This window comes from Eleginops maclovinus, chromosome 4 (genome assembly GCF_036324505.1).
Source record: "Eleginops maclovinus isolate JMC-PN-2008 ecotype Puerto Natales chromosome 4, JC_Emac_rtc_rv5, whole genome shotgun sequence".
Classification (NCBI taxonomy): domain Eukaryota; kingdom Metazoa; phylum Chordata; class Actinopteri; order Perciformes; family Eleginopidae; genus Eleginops; species Eleginops maclovinus.
The window spans coordinates 33446757-33474083 of NC_086352.1; the positions used below are offsets into that span (position 1 = coordinate 33446757).

Here is a 27327-nt window from a genome sequence, read left to right on the forward strand (position 1 = left end):
CCCACCAGTGTTTACACTGACCCCCATTCGGGAAATATTGTGTTAGCGGCACTCCCTGCTCTTGATTCGTCACTGTGTGTGAAGAAGCAAGCAGAGCGGCACGTAACCAAACACTCTGACGCTGTTGTCTGAAAGCAGGCTTCTGCATTGTTGGCTTAAACCACAAGTGTCGGTCAGGTTTGGTTACTTTCTGAAATGCACTCTTTTTGTATTGAATTATGGATTGCCCGAGACGTATGGATGACTCCGCATGTCTGCACGAGTCTGCCCTGAAACAGGCATGCAGACATTCAAACTCCTAAATGCACACCTTCCCCCAACGTACTCCCTCAGCTACATGCAGGAAATTAATGTTTTGTATTAACATTTGACAGTAAGTTTGTGATGAATTTCACACCAGATCCTGAATGTGGCTCAGACTGAAGATGTCTCTCATGCCTCAGTTGCAAAAAAACCTTGTGGCTCCAGCACCTCTTTGTACTGCATTAGGAATTCTATCAGCTTCAACACTACTTGTGCTAATAGCAGCAGATAACCAATGTGTTCAGACGGGGTTGCATCCAGCTTCAGCAGCTTCTTCATGTTTGTCATTTCTACAGGTTGTCTTAGCCAGTGTCCTCTTGTCTGCTGTGCTTTGTCGGGCAGATGGATGATAAAGAGAAAAGAAAAAACACTATCATATTAAGGGTCAGAACATTAAAGCATCCGTAGTTACCAACTGGATCAATAACCGTTCTTGGTTCCAGCAGTGGTCAGAGCTCTTAATGAAACTTTCAGATGTGGTTTTTAAATATGGCATCTTCCAGCTGTTAATCCAATCTCCAACTGCTATTTGATGGTGGCAAAACACAATACAGCTTTCTGCTCTTATAAAGTACAGCACTAGCAGAATCAGCTGCAGAAATGGTAGTGTATTAGCAGCAGTAATAATAAAGCTATAGTTTACAACTACCTAAACTGCTGCAACTGCAAGTAGGCCTACTACTATTATTAATATTAACTCCAGATGCCCATCTCAGAAAAATCTAAAAAGGCAACCTCTATACTGATGATCATCAGAAAAACGTTTCAAATTTTAAGCACAAACACATTTCCACTTTTATATTAATACTTGGTAAGATATCAAGGTCCTACCTTCCTGCAGCGCTCAGACTTTACAACCACCACAGGCCCCTGGTAGACCCCGACATAGATAACAATAGAGACACTTACACCAATGATGTGAAATAACACTTGTGTGCAATATGTAAATTGGAAATGCATGACGAATGTTACATTTATATTTATTTTATATATTTATATATTTTTTTATATTATATAGCAAGACCTTTTTAATAGTGTTTTATTTTATCTCTCTTCGACAATGTCAATTTCCCCTCTGCGGTCTGAATAAAGGTATTCTGATTCTGAAGTTCAGTCTGGTGTCTTTACAATTTAAAATGTAGTAACAAAGTTCTGCCAAGAGCGACCAAACTGATTCCTGGTCTGAACGAGATTTGCCTACTTTTGCATACAGGAGACATACAGTCGACTTGAGTGAGGTCTATGAGCTCAAAATATATGACATCACAGCCGAGCGCACCAGCTACTTTGAAGATATTAATAAGTTTGATTTAAGAGGAAATTCCTAAAATTGATGTTTCTTCGCAAAGCAAAAACGTCTTCAAGCTTCATGTTATAAAACGTGCAACAAGCTCAGGGTGATGACTAGCCTCAGCTATCTCTTTTGAAAATAGATCAGATGTATTCTTCTCAACAAAGGATATGATGTTCCATTATAAAGCTGATTCAGGATTGTAACTATAAGTATACCTGAGCATCATTTGTTGTATTGTTTGTTAATGTTTGGGAATAGATATCCTATACCAGAAATTATTGGATTCATTTAAATTAAAAATATTACTTTTTCCTCTGCTACACATACCAGTAATACTTACAAAAGTACTCAAAAAATAATACTTAAAATATAAATCTCCCCAATAAGCAATCCGAGTTGTAATCCGTCTGAGGTGCCTGAGGGATTCAGATCTCTGTTTCCAGAGCAGCAGAGTCACTTTAATTCCCACATTCAATTCAGTATAAGAACTGTTGGGATTGCCTTAAACATTTATTCCATTACAGTTACTAGTTACCTGTAAAAATGTTATCAGTGACCCAATCTGAGTATCAAAATATAATAGTAATGCAACCTCATTACTTTCCATTATTTCTGTCTTACATCAATTTCAAGGGCAATGCCGATAAACAAGACAAGTTAAACATCAAAAATATGTTTTATTTAGTGTATTATATAAGACAACAGAACAATGTACCCTTCGAAAAGAAGAAACCAAGATAATTAGGATCAAAAATGTGTCCTCTGCTCAGAGATGTTATGTATGTAACTGTAGGTTCACCTATTGATTTAAAAAAAGAACCAAAGAAAGAGAAACTATGAAGCAGATTCAGGCAGTAGGCGTATAGATTCACACTTAACGTATTAGCCTACAGAACAGAACAGCTGAGAGGAGAGAGAACATCTGATCCTTTACTACACACACTAGATGATCTTTTAGGTTTTACTTAAACTGTATTCCTGCAGCAACAGCAATCTCTTATGGTCTTACTGTAAAGGAATAGGTAGATAGATGATAAATGATAGATAGGTACTTTATTGATCCCAATTTGGGAACATTTTACATAGTAGCAGCTCAATAAAAAATGAAATAGCAATAAAAACAAATGTATAAAATATACATCCAAAATTAACACAAAATGAAATAAAAAACAAACACGGATCTAAGCAGTACTATAAAGTAGGATATTGTATACATTAGGTGTTGAGGAATGGAATATTAAATAGGATCTGAATGAGAAATGAACAGCGTCCAAGTCCAGTAGTGCAATAGAAGCTGTGGATGAGAGAGTTATCTGACAGCCAAAGGTGAATTGTTATAGGGAGTTATTGCAGTGGGCAGGAATGTTCTCCTGTATCTGTCCTTGTGACAGCGGTGCTGGAGCAGTCTGTTGGAGAAGGAGCTCCGCTGTCCTTCCAGCTGCAGGTAGAGAGGGTGGGTGGGGTTATCCATGATAGGCAACAGTTTGTTCAGTCTTCCTCTCCACCACAGCTTCAAAAGGGTCCAGTTTGATGCAGATGACAGAGCCAGCTTTCCTGATCAGTTTATTGATACTGCTGGTGTCATCTTTTCTTTGTATTGTGATTACGTAATCCTGTGAAATGTAATCCGGGTATAAGGAAACATAAAAGTCCCTTATTTGGCTCTCGGAGCAAAGCCACACTTTGAATATGTAAATATGAATGTGTAGGAACATTTCGTAGGAAAGCCAACAGCAGGAGGCCTATAGTTGTTTGACTGCTTTGCTCAGACAAATTCTGCTCTGCCTCATGCTAACACACAACACATGCAGCACCCTCTAACATCTCTGTCTTTTTTTAAAAGGGCTTGCTTTGCTGTGACTTTCGACCACCATTCCTCTTCCCTCAGACTGAATTCAGAGGTGGGGGCGTGTGAAAGCTCCTGGCCGTCTAATGCAAGTCCACACATGCCTGCATGGGAATGTCTGCCTCACCTGTGGAGACTTAAGGTCTTTCAAAATTCATGTCCAATGGGTGCATTAACATAAGAAATATACCTGCAGGTATCATTAGCTCCCTGAAATAAAACCCAGATAGTACAGGATGTGTTTTGTATGTTCAATGTCCAATTTGTTGTCTTTTGACTCCTGACCAATCAGCACTCTGGTGTTTTACATACATCGTCACGTTGCATAACCCTCCAATGACTTCACGTTCTCTCAGAGCCTCACCGTGGGAGGAGAGTCTTCACCTGTGGAGGCCAGAAACACTTCCTCCTCCACCCTGTCTGCACTCAGGTGAGTGGGAAGTGTTACCTGGCTATTACCTGCACCTATTTCTTTCTGCTTTCCATCGAAACGGCTGTTCTTTAATTCTGGAGAAAAGGTAAATATCCATTTCATGTTCTTCTCAATGTTCTCCTCAAAATGTATCCGACACCTGCGCTTTGATTAATTTGCTCTGAATGTACCTACTACACTATGATGTGCAACTTTCATTGTATGTGCTGCGCCTTAATAGTGACAGCAGATTAATTGATGTGCCGTCTCGCCTTTAGTTTAGTAACGAGGAGGACTTCATTTGGGATTTCCCTTTACGTACTTGCGTAAAATCCTCTTTGAGCCGCTGTGTCCTGAGGCGCAGTGTGCACGAGGAGGCTTCCCCGTGTGTGTGACTGTGCCAAGCCGGGTCTACTCATCGCTCAATCTCCGATGAATGCGTGGGAAATGCTGTAGATATGATGTGGCCACTATTTTCCACAGCATGATTTAAATGCGCATTATTTATCATAAACTCAGCTGTTGGTGTGTATGGATGCGCTTTTCTTTTCCTGTAGCTACAAATCTAACAGCAAGGAGCGCGTTCTCCCAAGTGACAGCAGGCAGGCAGTGAACAGTATGCAGATAAAGGAACAGGAATCATTTAACATGGATTTAGTGTCTGTTGTTTTTGGGACATGTAGTTAGATATTTAGGACATTTTGTGCCTTTGTTCTCCATTGAAGTACACTACACTTGAAATACAAACACACATGTACATAATTTACACAATCCCGAAATAAACATATGCACAAGCATTAATAGAAAGGTATCAGAGTGAATGGGGTGTAGTTGAGGGTTCAGCACCTTGCTTAAGGACACCTCGGAATTTGTCCTCCTAGTTAAACTGGAATTTTTCCAGCTAATACTTGACACTTTCTTTTTGTCTTTACGGGGACTCGAACCTGAGACCACCCGGTTCCCTACGGACTGAACAACTGCCTACTGTTCAGTAAATCAGCTGTATTCAGAGACTTGCCTCATATTGTGATGCTAGGCTGTTGCTTGAATTGGTTGAAGACATATTTTGAGAGCTATCTGTGTGTTTTATTCTCGTGCTGTGATTTGGTGTACGAGGGACCGCTACAGCGATCGCTCGTGCGCTCTGACCACCTCGCGCCTACTGGAGGACCCAAGCGCGTGTGGGCGGCACCAGCTGGCGCAGTGATGCTCGAGACCAAAGCTGCTTTCAAACCCGTAGGAAATTAAATAAAGCATACACACGTTATATTCAAAGTAGCTGGAAGAGTAGTTCCTCATCATTTTCTTAACATGCATCACTGATGAGTTTGTTTTCACAAAAAACAATGTCCGTTATCCATCATGCAAATTATGAGGAATGGTATTAGTTACCAAAAAACAATTGGTTCCTCGTGTGGTATTATCATATTGAAGTTCATGATTGTCAGAAATATTAATTTCCAGTACTATTTGATGAATCTACAGGTCATTTAATCACCCTTCCTGTTGATGGTAACATGACTGTTGTTTCCTGAAGAAATGTATTTTTGCGCACAAAAAGAACATTTCAAAGCTACATGGCAAGCAACAACAATTATGCAACAAAAAAGTGCAAAATGAATAACAATGATAAAAACATTAGTGAGCCAGTCAGGAATTGAGATACAAAGATAAGACTTTGGGGATTTTAAAGTATTTCAGTATGTGTTAAGATATGCAGTAAGCTATTTTTAATAAACACATTGTTGCATAAAATGTTTTTGCTAAAATAGCTACATTATTATTTCCTTTGATGTCAAGGTCCATAAGTGGAATTGAAATAAGATGTAATTAGTTCTTATCTAATCTCTTCTAGAAGTACAGCATTTTGAGGAGCCTAAACTAATGTCTGAATTAAAGAAGAAATTGTCCACCTTATGCACAATTAAAGCATTTTCAAGCACATCCCCATGTTATGATTAGATTTTTCAATCCAGGTCCATCAAAAATACCCCAAAATGAAAGGAAATGTTATTAAACAATCTTATAGGGTTTTCAAAGAATCAGGCTCAGGCGTCAGGGGAGGCAGTTTTTTCCCCCCTAAACTCTGTTTTCTCTACACCAACCATGGTGTTCATTATAGTGACAGCACTCTCATTTATCAAATCAATCAGAACAATTGAAACAATGTTTGTGTTAGTCTAACTAAACCTATAAATTATTATCATAGAAAAATAAATAGTCCCTTATCCATGACATTTTATGCAAATGGTTAACATGACCTAGGGATATTGCAATTTTCATAGTTATAGAGGTAGCATCCCTCCATAATTGTTGTAGAAATAACCAGTTAAACAGTTTATCCCCTGAAAACTGAGATCTCTGAGGGAAGCCCCTTTTCCCTGTTTTTCTATGGGACGCGAACGCACCACAATTCTAGACTGTTTTGGCACGATTTTCGCTCAGTTTCCCTGCGCGTTATCCCTGCTGTGTGTGAGTGGATAATCCCATTTAGACAGAGTGTCCTCACACGAGGACAAGATGTTTTAGCATAGAAGTCTCACTGAGACAGATAATGATATGTATGCAGGAATTATTCAGAGCTCCTGTAATCTGCTTTTTTCGAGATAAACACTAAAGAAATAGATTATACCAGTCGTTTCATTAGGAGGAGTTACTTATGTTTGTACAGATCCAATGGGTAATATTGTAACAGTCTTTCAGTTTTCCTGAAGAATGAATTAGTAGTACTCGGGCAGCGTTTCCATGCAACAGCGCAGGAAGCCCCGCAGCATACGGACGCAGGGATAGATGCTGTAGAGCGCGTTCATCCGGACTCAGAGCGCCTTTTTAGAGCCGATGGAGCGACAAGATGATGGGGAGGATAGTGCAGAGGAGCAGGGTAAGACCTTTATACATTTGGCAAGAAAGGCAGGAATATGATGGTGATTTTTTGCGCATACCAGTAGGGAAAAGCTGCTTGTACTCTATTTTCCAATTTTCAAGCATGTCCCTAAATTCCCTCTGGTTAGTTCAGGATATTACGCACATGGGTGCACTGGGTTTTATAAATATGTTTGTATGAGAGCAACATCAGAGTAACTTGATCCAATTAAATACGATCTTTTTTTAACATTAAAATTCAGGTGAGTCTTACTTTTTATTTAATCTTTTTGAACCAGTCTCATTGAGTTCATGGTCTGTTTTTCAAGAAATAGCGAGGGCAGGAGACGTTTAACTCTACTGCAAAAAGACAAACAATACAAATCTAACTTGGAATTTATGAGAATCATAAACACGTCTGATAATAAAGTCTCCCAGTGAAATTTCAGATTCAATTTCAGCTAGACGTTTGTTATGTTTAAAAGATGCACAGTCCCTGAAAACAGTCCTGCCAACTTTAGGAGTAATATAGCCTATATGAGTAATTTCTTAAGGACAAGCAGTGACCTTACTAGATTTTAATGAGAGAACATGTGAAGTAGCTTGGAAGCTTTATAAATGATAATCATAAGATGGCTTTACTTCTTGACTGTAAGGAGCTCCACAAAAAAAAGAAATGCGTTTTTGTAATAAAAATAATTACATGATAATACAGTCCAGGTTAAAACGCCTACAGTATGGATGGTAGTCCAACAAACGCTCTTCTATTCAACCCAAGAAGTTTGATTTCAGTTGTTTAGGTCAATTGTTGATATGAATCTTGGAAGGACATTCTGCTGTAAAGGTACATCCCAAAGAATATGACTGACTGAGCAAAAGTAATGAGCGTACCGTTCAAAGTTTTAACCTGTCAGGACCCAAATGGCTTCCAAATACAATATTTTATTTTGAATAGGGAGGCTGTGGCTCAGAGGGTTAATGGGTTGCTTTTTGGACCAGCAATGGTCAGCATGTCATTGTGTCCTTGGGCAAGACACTTCACCCCAAATTGTTCCTGTGGGGATTGTCCTCAGAATTGAGTGTGTATGTGAGTCGCTTTGGATACAAGCATCTAACACGGCACAATGTAATTTCATGAATGGTGACTTTCTTATTTGGATGTACTCATAAATCATTAGAAAAAAAAACAAATTAATGCAGCTTACTGAGTCCACTTTAGATAGTAACTGCATTTAAAACTAGTCTGTGATTAAGCAGTGATGAAAGTCTGATGCATATGATATTGTATCATGAGCAAAATGGAAATGTAAGTATTGACTATATTCCCTCAAGATCAAAATAAAACACAAGGTGTAAAATGTAATTTTGCAGATAATGTGACCAATATTTATATATTGATTAGTGAAGCTCAACTGAACAAGTGGAATCACTTTCATGAACATAAATAGTTCTGCATAGGGATGCTCTTTAGCTAATCCTCAACGTGTGTCCATATTTCCCAGCCGTGCGCCTCATGTGAGCTCCATTGTTTTCACACACCTGTTCAGTTCTCCACACATGCCTCAGATGTGGCTTTCTTCCATAAGCAACATGTGCTGAATTGTTGAATAGTTTGATTATGTGGCACCCTCCCTTTTCATATGAAACACACATTATGTAACGCATAAGTATTTGTAGTTGATAGGTACACATTGGGGTTGACAGATGCCAGTTCACATCGCTGTGAGGGTAAACACTGTCAAAATGCCACGAGATCCTGTTAGATTGCTTTTATATTCCATGTAAACATCTCCTGTGTAGCAAAGGTCAAGTCAGGTGTACCACTGTGTGACTTCTGCTGTTGAGTTGAGTTTTTCAGCAGGTTTTTTTGAAGTATTGGCTGTTCCTAGTACCAGTTCTCAAGGCAACAGGCAAATGACTATTCCAGTGATTTGCTTGGATATCTTTTTTTTTGTTGCTTGATATCTGTGTTGAGCTTGACTCTAATTATTTTTGTACATTTAGCAGTTGACTTTACTGAGGAAAAAGGTTTTTCCTAACCTGTTGACCATGCTTACACACTGCTTTTTGCTATCTAAGAGGACACAAATGGTAACATGACAACCTTGTCTGTGCCTACCCAGATGCAGATTTCAGAATCATGGGCTTATCATAGTCATAAATGTAGATTTACAGTGAAAAAACATCTCATGTGAAAGCAAACCCACACTGGGTGCCGCCTGTCTAGGCTGTGTGCCAAGACATTTGGCAGATTATATTGAGACTTGGGCAGGGTTGTGTTGCCATGGATTACCTGAAACTAATAAAGCCCATTCTAAATCTGATTGATGTTATTTTAAATAAACACATAATGCGGTTGCAGACACTTGTGCAATCTTTATTGTGGCAATTAAAGGATTTTCTGTGGCAAGCTACAACCTGATAGCACAATTAAATGACAGAATCGAGGACTTTCTTCATGCAGTTAAAAATATATATAAAGACAGTATAGAACTCTGTATAACCAGATAAAGAACACACTTTTGGGGAAGTATTCTTGCATGAATTATGAGTGAAATATTCAGTGTCAATAGGCCGATTCTGCCAAAGTCAAACTTGCCTAGTGGGACATGTTACATCAAGTTCATTTCAGGAATTTAAATCTGCCCAAACAAAACAAGCCTGTTCTATTCTCTCACGTTTACAGCAAGCTTCGCCGGAGGCCCCGTCCTGTCTGTGCCAGTTTTACATAACAGCTTTCAGGTCAAGGACCCATTTAAGTGTCATTGTTGGGCTATAGTTGCAATCATTTCATGTACACTTTCCAACTTCCCCTTCATTGCAAAGTTTGACGCAACAAGTCCTCTAACCTATGGACATGACTTTACATTGTATAGCCAACCATCCACTTCAACTACTAGAGCTAGAGCAGTCATTATGTACACCACAACTAAATCTGCTTGTCAGGAAGACAGAAAGACTGATTTAAGGGTTTATGGGAACATCTTTTCCCACTAGTTCCTACTGAAAACATTAAAGGCCAAAATACTGTATATTCAGTCAGAGCTACAAGCTACTGGTTCTGAATTAAACTCTTGGCTGTACATCACTTCCACTAAGCATGTAAACAATATCATTGTGGAAGGTATGTTAAAATATCTATAGCAATAGCAACAATACTTACTCTTATTTGGGTGATAGTAATCCAGTGAAATCATTTAACAAGAATAATGACTCTTACCATCCAATGTTGGCAGTGACAACGACTGGAGTTCAGAGGAAATTGGGCATATTAACTTGGCATTTACTCTGTCAACAGATTGTCATGCTGGTTTCCCTTTTAGGTTCAAGAGAAAGAAAAATTATTTATTAGCTCATCCTTCAATCTTTTCTACCTTCTTGTCTCTTCATTGAATCTCATCTCATAGAGCCGTTTGTATGGTGTCTTCAGAAAGGTATTTTGACATTATCCGTGCATTTTCCTGAGAATGTCTAGGAACAGGAGTGATTTTTTGGCAAAACCCTGCACTGCCAATCCTGTTTAGAAAAACAAGCGTAATGGTAATAGGTTTTGGAAAAGATTGAGGTTTGGGTTAATATAATTATGGAATTTGGATTGCTTAAGTGCTGGCCCATGATAACATAACCTGCATACTAATTGATTATGTGGGTTGTATACAAATGATTGTGCTGTTCTTTCGTAGGTATAAATACAAACAACGTATGAAAACAGCCTGTAATATTAACCAACCATTGCTCAATGATAGTGATAATAACACATGCACAGCCGAACAACACGCTGCTGTAGTAAAGGGATATCAAGTGTAGACTTAATAAGTCTAAGTTTCTTTAAATATGCTTTAAAAGATACCTCTTTATAGCCACCAACATGTGAACTGTCTAGTGCCGCTTCAGAACAACTCAGCACTGGTGGCGTGGTTTGTAGTCCATTGGCTGCAAAACACTTTACCAGCAACCTTTTCCAGGTTTTCTTGAGACTGAGATTCAGACGGTCTTCAACGGACACTCAAACACTTCCACACTGACATGACGTTGTGTATCGCTGCTTTATAGAACCACAATGATGTTTTTGTTTGTTAGAGCCCATTACCTAAACTGCTTATGCTTTACATTAAGACGGCACCGTGTTGCATTAGAAAGACTTTCTACCATCAGACAGACGGTGGTTGTAGTTTATTTCATTACAAGGAAATCTCTCTAATGGATTATTTGCTGTAAGTTATCAAAGGCTGCAGTTTTATTCAAACCATTAACTGAAATGAAATCTTAATTCTCAATGTATAAGTTAACATCTGGAATGTTAAAGACCAAGTGGACCGAAGTTGGTTTTGGTTTCTCCGCCTCCATATTTATTGTTTTGCTTCAGTCTCACAGCTCTCTTCAGTGTTGTTTCCAGCAGCAGCTGTTCAGGAAGTAAACTGTGATAAACCCACTTTGCAGTTCACTATCTGCCTGACACAAAACTTCAGTTATGCAAAGTTAGCATCTAGTTAGTGAACATAGTGCAGCATTTAGCATTCAAACAAGATATTTCCGGAGTTGTTGGAAAACCAAAACAGAGCTTTAGAGTTTGGACATTACACTACATTGAAATGAGACACTCCTCTTAATCATTGAATTCAGGTGTTTCATTCAGTCCCATTGCCATAAAATTCAGCAACTAACAATGCAGTCTGCCTTTACAAACAGTTGTGAAAGAATGGGTCGTTCTAAAGAGCTCACTGGATTCGAACGTGGTCAACGTGGCCACCGTTGTAACAAGTCACAGCCAAGCGTGGGATGGAGGGGTGTAAAGCAGTGTGGAGCAGTGTGGAGCAGTGTGGAGCAGTGTGGAGCAGTGGAAACGTGTTCTGTGGAGTGACCAATCACGCTTCTCTATCTGGCAGTCTGATGGACCAGTCTGGGTTTGGGAATGCCATGAGAACGTTACCTGCCTAACTGCATTGTCCCAACTGTAAAGTTTGTTGAAGGAGGGATAAAGGTATGGGATGTTTTTCTGGGGTTGGCCTCGGCCCCTTAGCTCCAAGTCATTCTGGACTATTCTATGCTTCCAACTTGGTGGAAACAGTTTGGGGAAGGCCCTGTTCTGTTCCAGCATGGAAGCACTTGACTGTCCCACACAGATTGGTGTAATGTGTAGGTGTCTCAAAACTTTTGTCTATATGGTATATGTTCACCGCAAAAACACCTACAAATAAACCGAGAGGTTGATTTATCATAATGTACTTATTTGGTAGTGTGTTATTATTAATGGCAATGCACCATAATAGTGTCTGTGCTCAGTCGTGTTTGAGGTGCAGATGTTTGCATCCGCCAGACACAATGATAAGGGTGGTGGATTGATGGTACAGCATTTTACAGTCATATGTTCTACGAACAAGCGACAGTTGCTGAAGACCAAAATGTCATTCACTGCTGACGTATGAAACCCCCCTCTTCAGGTCTTGACAGATGTTAAGGGGCCCCTGAGGGTTTGTACTGAATTATGGAATTGGTAATTGAGTTGGCAGTTTTATCAAGGAGCGATGTTTCTGTTAAAATTAAAAGTTCATCTTCTCATACCGGGTGGTCAGCTGTAGTTGGGTTCATTGGGTTAATTGTCCAGGTAGTGGACATTAGTGAGGGAACAGTTGTGCGAGCCTTTAGCGGATCACAAATTGCGTCGCTTTGACAAGTTTACATTTCCTGTCACACTTCCATGTGATAGAAACTTCTGGAGCCATGGAGATGAAACTCAGAGAGACACGGGAGAGCTAGAACTTTGTTGGCAAACCTTTAAGGTTTATTATGAAGTTACGGCCGGAAAATTGACAAGAAGTGCAGCCACGAATGGAGAGAGTGGTTGCCCGACCATTCCTGAAAATATCTGCTACAATATGAAGTTTGGAATAGTTATCATTCACATTCTTTAGTCGCCACACTAAACAATGGATCCTAAATCTAACTAAAGCTGTCGCACATGGGAAAATAATGTACGCCAGGAAAACTACGTTCCAGATAAGAAGGGCTTCTAGATGTCATCTTCTCTGAAGAAATAGGCTCTGCTGTGGATCAGGGCCCCTTGTTTTGATTTCCCAAAACAGACAATGACTTACACTGAAAATAACTGAGTAACGTGTTTAGGACCCAGAGATCTTTACCAGCGTCATCTTGTTGAACTGAGAATATCTAATGTTACTAACCTCTCTAAACATTGGAAACATCAGCATCTGGTTGTGTTTTGCAGTGTGTAAAGAGCAGTTATCCAGTGATACTGATCCTCACTACGATCACCCAGGAGAGGCGCATTCAATTGTTTTCTTCTTGATGGTTCCTCCTGAACTTTTTATTAATTAAAGTGATCCATCACGGTTGATGGGAATGTTGTGATTACAGACTGGCCTGGTGTTAGAGAGGTATAAATATATATGACTGTATGAGCCTACAGCAGTCTGTGACTGATAACCTTCATCTTGAGAGCTCATTACACACAGAGGAAGGTGTTGCTGTTGAAATGTCTGGCATTGGAGCTCTCGACAGAGAATACTTAACACCACCCCATAATTCTTTTCAGAGGTAATACTCAGCCTCTGCTAATGATTCAATACAAATCAGCTGGATCGTGCTCGATATTACAGAGGCAGCTTGTAATATAATGGTCGAACCAGCCGCGCGTCTATCAGTATCCATGGCGACAGCTGTTTCCTGTAAATGGAGAGTGGCCGGTTCATCCGTCTTTATCTGTTTATTTCTAGCTTTCCTCCGCGTGCCGTGATGCGTTTACTGCCATCTCATAAAGTTTGTCAGTGAGCTGGGACAAGAGGGGGGGGAAATGTGCTTGAAGATTAAATTTAGGAAGCCAATTGTTTCCACGGAAACAAAACATATCTCAAAGTAATATCCTGATTGGTTCTTAAACATGTTTTTTTTTTCATTTTGTATGATAAATTCCTGGTTGTAGCATTTCCTTTGATGAGCTGCTCAACATATGTCTAATTTAGCGAATTATAAATAACACAAATCCTATCACAATTGGTTTTTAATATAAATCCTCACTGCAGCAATTATTGTTTTGGGATTTTCTCATTTTAACTTTCTTTAACATAATCATATCAAAACAGTTTTGCTCATTGAGGCATTACTGAGCAAGTTGATCCAGAGCCTGTTTGAAACACACTTTTAAAATATATTTGTAGAATTTTATGATGCTCTCAATAAAGCAACGTACTGTGGCAAAAAATGCATTAGTTATCCCATTTAAATATCAAGTACAAAGCAGTTCTGCTTTCAGAAAATAGAAGCTGTATCTCAGTGTCTCTGCTGGTTTTCTATTGCATTTAGTAATATCTGCAGTCTCATTGTGAATATTGTGTGGCATGAAGCTTTGGCCGAGAGTCAGATAGACTCTTACTATAACTGATTTGAAGGAAATACTATTGTTCAGCTGCAGTCTCTGTTCGTCCTGCACAATGTCACTGACAAAACAACTAACACAATATAATCATGCATCTGTTTTTTTTTTTTTCAATTTATGGTGTCCTCTTTTCAGTAGGGCTCATGTTGTGTAGAAAGGTTGGGGGTTTAACCTGTTGGTGCCCAGGTACCCATTGTATCTTTATCTGTGGATGTCTAAGGCCTCAAAACAGGTAATATTTTTTATAATAATACATTTACTTTTATTCAAGGTGCCTTTCATGTCACCCAAGGACACCATACAATTCAATAAATACTCTAAGAAGTTCAAAGCAACAAAACATGATGAAAACACAAACAGGCAAACATGGAGGAGACAATCAATGTAGACACTCATGATGGGGACAGGTTATTCAGGGGACACGGATGATGGCGAGGACTACAGTGAGTAGGATTGTTTGAATTGGTGGGTTTTTAGTTGGGATTTGAATGTGGGGATAATGTCAGTATGATGTGTGTTGTGAGGGAGTTCCATCATTTGGAAGCGGTGCAGCTAAAAGCCAGAGGACCCATGGTGATTTATTCACTGCGACATCTTTAAAAACATTACAAAGAAAGTGATATTGTTTGGCTAATAACTCACCTGCCATATCTATCTCTCTGTTCCTCTCCCAGGATCTCCTGCCCTAGCTCGTGAGCACTCAGGCAGCCCACAGCAGGAGGTGTCTGCCAGCATGAGGAGGAACGAAAACTACCTGCCAGTCCCTGGTGAGGAGAAGAACCTGGATGTGGACTTTGTCAACACCAATGCCAGGAGCAACGAGTCCATAGTAAGACCCTTCATCCATTATTATTTCAGTGCTACTGTGTTATGGTGTGTAGAGCAGTTACTTAGGGCCAGTATGGATGATCATTAAAATGCATTTTTAGGAAAAGAGCCTAAAAGGTGCACATTAAATTTCATTAGAACACAAAGGAATATATTCACCACTTTGTTTGTTGACATATTTAGCAAAGACTTGTCTCTGACTACTGTGGAAAATGCTCAAATAATAAGGCTTGAACATATCAAGATAAAGGCGGTCTAATATTTGGCGGATGGGTTAACTAGGAGTTAGTTGGAAGCCTGGTTTGTCTAATCAAGGCGCTAAAGGATGACTTTTGTTTTGGTATCAGACACAAAGGGGGGGGACAAAGTATCACGTGAAAGAAGCATTCCGTTGCGTGAAATGTTAACGGCAATCCCCAAAGCCATAGTTTCATTTTGCAGGTGTCTTGGCAAGCTAAACGGTAAGTCTGCAAACCAAAAGGGCTTGAGTATCCTATCGGAAAATCGTTTGGCCGTAGAAGTTTCCGTAGTACTTGGTAATGAGTTATTTTGGGTAATTCGTTAACCATTGTCAGTTCATTGGACAATCATAAAAAGAACATTTATACCTTCATTTACTTTCTATAGACACGTTATCTTTTCTAACATTTCATCTATCTATGTGGTAAATGTATTATCTTTTTCATTTACCCACGCGACACCTATGACATGTCTCATTGAGGTTAATAACATTTTCCCTTGTTCATTTTGGGGTTTTATTTTTGGGAGTTTTTCCTTGTACACTTCCAGGCTTTACAAATTAAATGTGATTTGATTGATTATTTGATGCCTTTCAGAAGGCTCGTTCATGCTGTTAGCAGCCACATTACCATTTTGAGGCTAAACTAGCTTGTTTATTGTTAGGCTGCTGAGCTACTATTGTTTCGAGCTGTGGGTTGAGAATTAAACTAAATTAGGAGTATGGAGTGGATATAGTTTATTACATGTAAACCGCAGGTATAATCAAGGTATTTAAAACTTATGATCTGTGCATAGAAGCAATGTGATAAAGCTCCTCTCAATTGACTTGCTAATTAATGATCTTGATCCATAATTGGCTGTGAGGACACATTTAAAGTTAATCTAGTGTCTTTGAGCAAAAAATATTCATTCGCATTCACAATCTGCGTTTGTTTTCACACAGCAATGCAGGAAACATACAAGATACCTCCAGTGGAACCTTCACTTGCACTGCGTCAGAGTTGTTCACTCTTGACGAGCTGTGTTTTGTAATAAGCACTGATGAAAGGTCGGGTGCACATACGCCATGCCAACACACAGGCTCACCTCTGATATGTGATTCTGATCGGCTCCGCACTGTTACCATGGTGCTGGATATAAGTGATACTCTATTATATGGTACATATAATTCTGCATGTCAGATTCCTATTTTTGGGAAATGTGGGGACTATTCAAAACTATGTGGTGAAAAAAACATTTCAAAGAGCCATTAAACAACCATCAATAGGCCAAAAGAACAGCGGTAATTTAGACTATAGCCAACTCTAACAGGAAGTCATTTGTTTTACATGGTAAATTACTGTAATGCAACAGGGCTCTTGAATATTGAGCTTGAGCAGCAGTAAAAAGAGCAGCTATGAAAGCGCCACTTGAGCTGAAGGATATTCCTCCAGCTCAGCGGCTCTCCTCCAGCAGACAGCTTTTTCATGGTCACGACAAACAACACTAGACAAATCCTTTCTATCGGAGATCAAAGGTCCAAACGAAACATATGTTCATAGTAGCTCAGAGTGAAAGTGTTGCAACCTTTCACGCTTTCATGTTATTTATAGATTTGTATTGTGAAGATATATCACAGCCGATGTACCTGCTGGTTCTGTGTCACTGCTGCAGCTGTTTTCAAAAGCAAAAAGCTGTAAAGACTGCTCACTACCTACTCAACAGCAAACACACTTTATCTGCTGAACATAGTGGAGCATTTATCAGCTAAAGAGGCAGATATTTCCCCCAGGAGTTACTCCACAGAGAGTGAATATTGGACACACAATCATCAGGTATCCAGAGACAAGATATCACATGAATAATAATGTACCTTTGCGTCTCTATAGACATCTGTTTGCTAGCACGTTCCCCATATCAGCTTTAGAAGCAATTGCTATTGTCATAAAAAAGTGTTGCAGGTTGAATGATCAATTCAATATTGCAGTCCCTTACTCACTACTAAAATGTCTCATTAAAGTCTCCTGTTCATGTTCTACTCGGGTCTGTTTGAGCATTCCAGTTATGCATGGCCTTAAGGGAGGAATTATGAAAATGTGTTGTCTAGACTTAATAATAATGAAAACTTAATTGTCTTGATAAAAAATTATAATTTTGAATTAATCAGTTGTCTAGGAAAATGTGTTTCATCCAAAAATAAAAAAATGCACTCAAAGTTTGCAGATAAATAAAGACTAACCACAATTGTCTAGACTTCCCAAATTTCGCCTCTCTGTTCATGCGAAACTGAAGCGACTGTCTATAATGATTCTGTTCGAGAATGTCAAAGCTTCGCGCAGCACAGGAGCAGCCAAACTTTCTGTGCAGTATCCTCATCTGTAAGGAAATGACTGACCTTTATATCATTCATAAATTCACATTCATCCTGATGGTTACTTTTTCTTTCTTTGTATAATATTGTATCAAAACGCTTTAGATGGTAAGATAATACGGAGGCCGACTTGCTCTATAGCTTCAAAAACGATGCAAATATGTGACTTGTTCTATCAAAATCAGTCACATTGACCCGAAACTCATTTCAAGTTATATACACTGTTAGAAAGAGGAGATTCCCAGCTTTCTAATGATATCAAGATTGTTTTTGTACTCCAAATATTAACCAAAATACATCACATTATATAATGACATTCACCGAGTCATGATTTTGAGAAAAAGGCCTTCAAAGTTTGCAATCAATTTTAAGGTATTTACAGCCTGTCCTTATCCTTGTCATGCAGCTCACTAATCCAGTAATGAGTGACCCGACAGACAGTAAAGAATAAATGTATTCATAAGTACTTCATTTTATTGCAGAGGTAGATACTTGGCGTTTTTGTCCATATCAATCAGATCTAGCTAGTTATAGCTAATGGTATGACTGCCTGCTTATCAAAGGACACCTAAAACAATAGGCGTTGCTTGTCAACGGGGTATAGCGGTAAATTATAGCACAGCATTATGCATACATGAGGGGTCAAAATGACCCATTCTGGCAGTTCTAGTATTAATATTCTGAAAGCCAAGACTTTGTTTATTTGAAATCAGATGAAATCAACTGTCATGCACCCTGCCGTGTTATCTATGATTACTATAACCTTTCATTCATAATTTCAGCGGGAGGGAGGGGGACCGGCGCCAAGTAGTAGCAGAGTGCGAGTTGACAAGTTGTTGTCATCTTCCCTTTACAAGTTCCAAAAATGTATTTATCGTGTGAATTTGTCAATAAAACTTTCATTTTCTGAAAGAAAAGCCTTGTTTATTCAAAATCAGACAAAACCCCTGAACACTGAAAAACAAGTTTTTTACACAAATCCACTTCTATCTGGAAATGAGCCGTTGCAACTTCCGACTGATTTTGATAGAGCGGGTCACATATGTGGTGGAAACTTCTGAAGCAATGGAGACGAAACTCAGAGACACACTGGAGAGCAGGAATTTGATGGCAAAACACTGTTGGGTTTATTCAGAGTTACGGCCGGAGAATTGACAAGACATTTACTGTAGACACGAGTTGCCACAGCGGTTGCCAAACCAATTCTGAAGATCTCAGGGATAGAAAGAGGTTTTAACTAGCTAATCAACATTCTCAGAGTAGCAGACTAAACAAGCTTGGACAATATGTTTAACTTAAACTGTCATCTAGGTCACAAATAAGGTGTTTACCGGAGCATAGTGGGCCAGATAAACTGGCACTAGCTGTCCCTAAGCAATAAAGTAAATCTTAGGTCAGCATGAGCTTGTACCCACTGTGGGAACAACAAGGCATATTCGAAAGCCCAGGCTGCCACTCGGTAATGAAGATAACATCACCTGCAAGGTCGTTAGCCTATGCCAGAGGAGCACAGAGAGGAAGAGACGTAACTGAGCTAAAGATTTACAAGCTTACACAAAATATTCCCTAACAACATGTAATAACACAAATTTGCCAAATTTAAGAAACATCTTCACCAACTTCATGAAACATTCACAATGTTAACTTAAAGCGAAACGCTAAGTACTAAAAATGCTCAAGAGCCTCAAAACAAAACCATGGGACACAGCTGGGCCCAGGGCCATGTGAAACTTACCTAAACTATCAGTTTTATCGTCTGACTTTAACAATGTGATCACTTGATTGCTTCTGATATTATAGCAGATCTGTGTAAGCTAGCTTGCTAACGTAGATAACCTATAGCCATTTCAAATAGACTGACAAAATACTGATAATTATAATACAGATTAACTCTGCAAACAGACACAGTTGGCCAACTTTATAATCCTGAACGTCAGCAAGTGTTCCGGTCCCAGCTGTGTGCGTCACTTATTATTGTCCCCATTTCTGTTGTGTTTTGAGCTTTTTTCAGCGTGTTTGTATTTGCAGTGTTTAATTAATGCAGCGCTTTAAGTAAAACCTGTTTGGCTTTTCATATTTGCATCTTTTCTGAAATGTCAGTACACATTTCTCCTCATGGAAATGTTTTGGGCCGTTGTAGCACATTTGCACCTGTCGGCCTCCGTAGTATAAGGAATTACACAACAGAAGAACAAAAAACAGCAACATGCCATCAGAAACAATTCAATGATAAAGGTTGACTAGATAGATTGTTTTACTCATTTCCTTGAGTCATAAATATGCACAAAAAATATTAAGCTAGTGGGTCCAGTGGTAGTTTAACACACACACACACACACACACACACACACACACACACACACACACACACACACACACACACACACACACACACACACACACACACACACACACACACACACACACACACACACACACACACACACACACACACCTGTTTCTGGAGGACATAATAACAACAAGATAATTAAATCAAGTCTTGGGATAACATGCTGAGAAAATATTTATAATTAGGACCTTACTTTCATTCCAACAGAAATGCAGCACTGGCCAATTTCACTGAATATGAAATAGGGCTTCAAAGTTAATTTGAATAAGTGATCATTACATGTGGTCACTCTGGTGGAGCGAGACTAATTATGTTTTAGTAATCATGCTCAGAGGACTTGGTTGGAAATGTACTTCTGCTTTGCAGCGAAATCAAAGCTGCTTTCGCTTTTCCTCTAGTGGGATGAGTTATTTCAAAGGGTCGCTTTCTCACTTACATCTTGTGCTTTTCAGTTTTGGAACTACTGAAGAAAAAGCCACTTCAAAAGCTGTATAAACTGAGGCCAGTGGAATACACAGAGTTAATGTGTAATGTTGTGAGCTGCGCAAATGGGATTTTTAGTTGTTGTAATGTACATGTATGTCATATCATAACACTTTCTGCATGGGGTGACAACACCAGGGTTGTATAAGGAAATGTGTTTTTGTAATTTGGGTGAAAAGACCCTTTTTAGTTATTGCCCTGGCCTCTCTGGGTTTGGAATGACTTACTACACATTTATTATTGGCACTGCAGCCAAAATCGTGATTGAAAGCCTCCAACGTGCAAGAAGACAGTTCCCACTGCTACATGCAGCTTGCTGCTGCTGCGAAAAACATTATTGACTTGAAAACTGCTGGCTTGTCTCAGCCTTGAGCTTATTATGGCTCAGATTTCTGTGTGTGTGTGTGTGGGTGGCTGTGTACATGTGGAAGCCCAGAGGAGAGGAGAGCCTCATTTCCCGGTGGCTTAGTGAGAAAAGAGTTCCTATTGGTGAATGATGCATACACCACCACATCCTCATGCGCCCTCTGAGGAGCGACCTCTGATCTTTGCTGCTATGACTATTTCCTGTTGAGAGAGGGCTAAAGATGAGTATGAGTGTGGGGACGAGGCAGGGGGCTGCTATACAGTTTACACATACATTCACATGCAGCAGACACTGATTGTTTTAATCTCATCCACACAGGAACAAAGTGTGTCCAGTGGGTCGGTGGCTGTAAAAGGAAAAGCTGCTCCTCTCGGTGCAGTGCCCACTGTGTCAACATTAATTTCCTGTTTTATTGTTGATTTACACCCATGAGAGCGATTCACCGTCAGTAAATGGCTCTTTTATTGGCGATGCAAATAGTCTCTCTATCGCTAATTTAACATCCGTGCTGGATATCAGCAGCTTTTAAAGCCATGACACATTCCCTTGCAGTATCTGTTGCCTTCAGATTTGCATATCTTTTCTCTTTATGGTCTCTCTATGAGTTCACCTATATGTTTACTGCTTTAATGATGCATGTTAACTGATGAATCAACAAAACATTCAAAAGGCCCTTTTATAATTTTTTGCATCACAACCAGATAATCAATAAATAGCTTTTTCCAAATGCAAAATTCACACAAATGCAACGGGTAACTCCCACATCTGTTCACTATCAGTACCTGTAACCACAGCAATGACAAAATATACCATAGACACACCAAGCAGAACCAGAGCAACGTCATTCATTCCAATGTTGTCCAATATTCTTTTAGCTCTGTTTGTGTTCTCCAACAAGTCTCAGACTCTTGTTTTGCTGTTAAAGGCTGCGCTATGTTCATCAGCTAATTTCTAATGTTGTCTTTCTGCTGTTGATGAATACTGCAATCTAAAACAAACAAAAAAGGCGCTGCTTTGAAGTAACTTTATTGGAGTACCAGTTTTAGTGCTAGTTAGCATGTCAGCAAACCTTAGCAAGCTGAACCAAGATAGTCAACATGGTAAACATGGCTTCAAAAACATAATCTCTAATTTACAACATCTACTTTCTTTTTAACTGTGCAAACAAACACACTTTAGCTCGTAACTTGTATCTACTTTTAAATTATTTCACTTTCCAGTAAAGCTGCTAGCATGGCTGTAAACTGTTGATATTTGTTAAGACCCACAATTATCTGGTAAACTATTTAGATACACATGTTTACACAGTATAACCCACTATTTAGTTTTACTCTATTTTTATGTCTTTTTTCTATGTCTTTTTTTCCCTGTTGTGACCTTCTTTGTTGTGGTGACCCAGTGATGTAATTTTCCCCCAAAGCCTCATAAATTCTCATGTCATGTAATCGGAGTTTATACAGCACGCCTTTTGTACTGTGTTTCAACTTTGCCGAGGGTCAGTGCAAGTCGCTGAGGATCTGTGTGTGTGTTTGACCAATGTCTGACTCGTGGTTGTGTCAGATGGCCTGCAGAAGTGTGTTACCATGACCCCTGCCAAGCATGCTCGCACACAGTCACACACACACACACGCACGCACTCACGCACGCACGCACGCACTCACGCACGCACGCACGCACGCACGCACAAACACACGATGTAAATAGCCTGGAGTTAAGTTCATCAAGTGGCAGCATACACTCAGATGTTATCAGACAGAAGGACAAGGTCAAAATGACGTTTTTATTTGGATTCATGCTAGATTGAACCTGAAAAATACATCTGGAAAAAAACCCTTCAACATAGATGGTGGTTCTACAGTGTTGTAACAGAAATTAAAATAATGAATGTTGAAGTTTAAAGTTATTTTCTGCAGTGATGTTTTTTGGTGGCCTAATCATTTCTTTTTTAATCCTGACTCAGCTGTTATCGCTGTATTAGTCGTAGTACACTCTGTGTTTTGAGACTTCTCTAGCTAAGTAAACAATCAAATGGGGAACAGTTTAAGCTGTTTGAAATGAATAGAGCTGAGGACAAACCAATCCCCTCTTTGAATGTCCACATTTATGGTCCAGGACATTAAAGAGGACATATTCTGCCATTGTAAGCTTCATATCAGTATGTAGTGTCTCTACTGGGACATGTCTCCATGCTTTAATGTTCATAAAGCTCTTTATTTTTCTCATACTGTCTGTGCTGCAGCACCTCTTTTCACCCTCTGTCAGAAACCAGAGCCCAGTCTGCTCTGATTGGTTAGCTGGCCGGCTCTGTTGTGATTACTCAACCGCTTAGAGATGTCCCATCCCATCACGTAGAATGTGTTGGAGCGCCATAATAGAAACGTGAGTGTAACATAGTGATGTCACTATTTGGGAGAGAAACTCCCTCAGGAGAGCACTTTTTCCATGCACAAAACCTGACAGAAAAGGGTAAAAAGTTATCATAGGGCCTCCACCTTAATTTGTACCATCAGTGAAGTCATGACTATATTCTAAACTTATGATTGTTGAGAATGTTTAATTGGCTGTTCCCCAAGATTTTTGCTCCCTAAGGACTTTGGTCATGTGATTACACTTTCATCACATGGCCATTCATGTAATATGCATGATTTCAAGTTTGTACATCCTATATTTATGTCTCTAAAACACAGTGAGACAGGATACTCGACTATGGACAAGGCTTGCTTCTTTACTTTCTTAAAGCCACCATCTGTCAAATTTGTATCACCTTTCAAAAGTTTCTGGTCATTGAGAAATAATTGGCAGTCCAGGTCTATTTGTTCATATTTGCATGTTGAATATGCATACAACCATCACAAATAAATACATAGGATGAGTTACTATTTATAAGAAATGCAAATGTGATTATGTTTTTAAACTATCCCTAAAAGATGATGACAAAAAAGCACTGAACTTCAATTGAACCGAGTAATTTACCTGTCCTTAAACTGATGAAATATGTAAAGTATGTACTGGCTGGCCAAACCAAGAGCCATGAGGGATGAACAAAACATAACACATTATCTACAAATAAACAGTCACACCTTGCTGCAAAAGCCAAATTGTGTTTATTGTATGTCTGTAACCAAAGATGAACCTACATTAAAGTAATCTGAGCATGAATGAAAATGATGACGTCCAGTATTTGTCGGCAGCTGTGGTTTTGGGGCAGGCAGGAAATATTTCATTTATTGGGGATTATTTTAAGCGGTAGGTTAATCCATGTTCTGTGATGCAGTGAGTATTTGTGGCAACAGGATGATAAGTGTGTGTATGTGTGTTTGTGGTTTTGAATTGAATATAGGTAGGAGCACGTTTTCCTGTGTGCCTCTTTCATGTGTTTTAATAAGGGATGGAGCTCTATGGCACTGAGGGAGAACATTTACCATCAGTGTTGTCCTTTAACTGTGCACATGGCAGGTTGAACACTAAATTCCAAAGAGGTTTTTGAAAGTATGAGGTGACATTTTTGCAGGAACATGACTATCAGTATATTGAAGGCCTTTATGACCCCCTGTTTGACAACAACATATGTATATAATGTAATGCAGTTGGGAATTGAAACATAAATAGACATTATGTGAAATACATTTTTTTTATTTCATGAACCACATGTTTCAGCTGGACAAGCACATGTTTGTTGCAGGTTGATTCCTGTTGAACAACATCTAGTGTATGATGGACGCTCTGGGGACAGTACATGGTGTAACATTGAAAGTGTGAACATGTATGTTCTGGAGTGCATCAATCAAGTGCAAATATACTACTACAGCGAGAAGGAATAGCAGGAAGTCCTCTGACGACCATTGACTAGGATATCTGTCCCCCCACCCCTCCTTAGGCAAGATCGTCACTCAGCGGGAGGCAGTTTAATGGCACAGCAATCCCTTGGGACGTAATGTCCAGCAGCAAGTCTGAATAACTCAGGAGAAAAAAAGAGAAGGTGGTCTTTTTTTCTGACATGTTGGAGTTTCTAGACTCACCAATGACACATATTCATGTTGAAAAGCCAGGAAAATGCATTTTGCATAATATATCATCTTTAAAACTGGCATTGTGGCTGCTGCATTGCTGTATGAATGTGTGTGAATAAGAGGCAAATTGTAAAGTCGCAGAGGTAAAATAGTGCTATTAAAATACAGTAAATTAATCATCTAACGTTTCTCTGCTAGCTACCAATACTTTAGCTACCTTAAGCCCTTTTTAATGAGGGTGGCTGGCTGCAGATTAATTCTGCACAAAGGAAAATTACAGTTACACTTTACAAAAAATTAAGAAGATTGATTAAGTGATAGTTTCATAATCTTTAAAACCACTAAAATATTAATATGCACAGGATTAAAACATGGAATACACACTTCTTTACTACCTTCTCCCAATAATACATTGCTACAAGTAATATTAGATAGAAGAAGTAGAACGTTCCACTAGTATATCCAACCAGTGTTTCCATTAGTATACTGAAATGTTGTTTTGGCAGCATCATGAAAACATCATTATTCAAATTACTCAAGACAACAAAGTTTCAGGTGTTTGGGTAACTAAACAAAGTTATACATAATTTTAAGGAGTGTTTAGGGGCATTTCCAGTGTTTTGTCCTGACTGTTACATACTGTAGCTGAGGGCAACAGGTACCAACAGGTTCCCACGCAATGTTAACCAAGATATGGCACACAACTGCCTCATAGAGAACAATAGGGATAGTGTCTCATTCTTCACTTGAAACCTGTCTGTGAGTGGTTCAAGGAAATTATTTTTGTGATGATCGCCAAACATTGCTTGTGTGTGACAGAAAATATTCACCACAGTCAAAGTAATGGAGAGATTGTTGACCTTGTGGTATTTTGTGGTAAACTTATCCTTCTTTTTAAACGAGATGTTTATATATATATTTTAATTAATTTTGTAATTTGTCTCTTTGCCTGTCTTTCTTTTAGCCAATGAAAAATCTGTATGCAGATGATGGTTCGCCTCTTTATTCATCACGACTTGGCCCATACTTCTCTGATGGGCGGCGGCGGGTGGACTACGTGCTGGCATACCAAATCCAAAAGCCTGCCAGCATCCGGCGCCAGTCCTCCAGGTTCAGCGAAAATAACTTCATCCGACGGCTCCGGCGCAGCATGAGCATGAGAAGCAGCCGTGCCCCCCTGCAGCCTAAAGAGGACCCTGAGATTGCCGCCCAGGATCAACGGACTGACTACCATGAGGATGACAAGCGCTTTAGGCGGGAGGAGTTTGAGGAAAACCTCCTGGAGACGGGGCTGGAGCTGGAAAAGGATGAAGCGGTGAGATGTGAATGTGCTTTGATAATTTTCCTGTCTTTCAAGGTTTGTTGTGGCACTACACCGTATGCATACTGTATTACAATATTAACGTTGGTGATCATTTAAATTCTTAGTACTTTTTGAAACTCCATGCTAGGCTAATGCTAAAGCTGCATGTTCTAGGAAAAGTCATCCCTGAGCATAACGTTTTAATGTTGAATGTTGGATAGCATTGTGGTAAAATAAGAAATACATACTTTTTTTTTATCCAACATGTCTTTGGCTGCTTAGTTTACATTGTATATTTTTGTTTTTTCCTTTGAATGTCACTACAAACCAGTAAAGATATGCTTGGCAATGTGACGCTAGAAAGAGTCGCTAATGTTAGGCTAACTTCTGATAGTATCCAGCTTTGGCTTTAACACAGGGATCTTGATATAAACCTTACCTAACAAATGCATTTGAATAATTTACTACTATCCTTGCCCATGCTTGGTTATTACTACTGTAGGTAGTAAGCTAGTAGTTAGCAGGACATGCTAATGTTTTTCAGTTTATGTTAGAAGGTTTTGTGAAAAAAGAAGGAGAAACAGAACACCCTTGGAACTCTACCTAAAAGGCTAATGCTAAAGCTGCATGTTCCAGGAAAGTCATCCTGTGAGCATAATGTTATTGGATAGCAGTTTGGTAAAAAAAACAAATGGTAAAAACATTTTCTTTTTTATCCAACATAAATGTCTTTGGCTGCTTAATTTACATTTTATATTTTAGTTTTTTCCTTTGAATATCACTAGAGCCAATAACAATATGGCTCTAGTGATATTGTCAATGTTAATAGTAGAAATGTATAATAGTCCCATTTAATGATATATATATGTCACTGTAAGTTTCTTCTGCAGTTAGACTTTCCCACAGTTTCAATCCACATCTCACTAATGAAATTCACATCAAGCTGCTAAAATATTGACTTCCTGAGAAAGACAAATGCCTGTCTCTCTTTCCTTTGATTTAGCTCCCCCTTATCTTTGTTTTACACCACTGTAATGTAATTGCCTTGTTGCCTGCACTTTGTCTTTCTGACCAAATGTTCAGAATGTAGAATCTGATTGGCTGTTCCCCTTCTTCATTCCCTTTAAGAATCTGGTTTAATGTTTGATCGGGGTCAGATCCTTGTACGACATAGGTTGTGCAGGTTATCTGGCCTCCAGCTGGAATTGATTCTGTTCAGTGTGAAATTTCCACGACAATGTTAAGCTAGAAAGAGTCGCTAATGTTAGGCTAACTTCTGATAGCAT

The 27327-nt window shown here is 39.1% G+C and overlaps 1 protein-coding gene across 3 annotated transcripts in view; it reads left to right on the forward strand.

Moving 5' to 3' along the window:
- The first annotated feature begins 3468 nt into the window (after positions 1–3468).
- Positions 3469–27327, forward strand: part of ano1a (anoctamin 1, calcium activated chloride channel a) — a 73453-nt gene continuing 49594 nt past the window's right edge. The window contains exons 1-4 of one of the 3 annotated variants that reach the window (XM_063881050.1): positions 3469–3585; positions 3800–3873; positions 14785–14939; positions 25703–26053. In XM_063881050.1, the coding sequence (XP_063737120.1) occupies positions 3530–3585; positions 3800–3873; positions 14785–14939; positions 25703–26053 (636 nt within the window). In that variant the 5' untranslated portion in view covers positions 3469–3529. Of the gene's footprint in view, positions 3586–3799; positions 3962–6362; positions 6737–14784; positions 14940–25702; positions 26054–27327 lie in introns of those variants that run through there. The other 2 variants (XM_063881052.1, XM_063881051.1) reach the window with 2 other exon arrangements.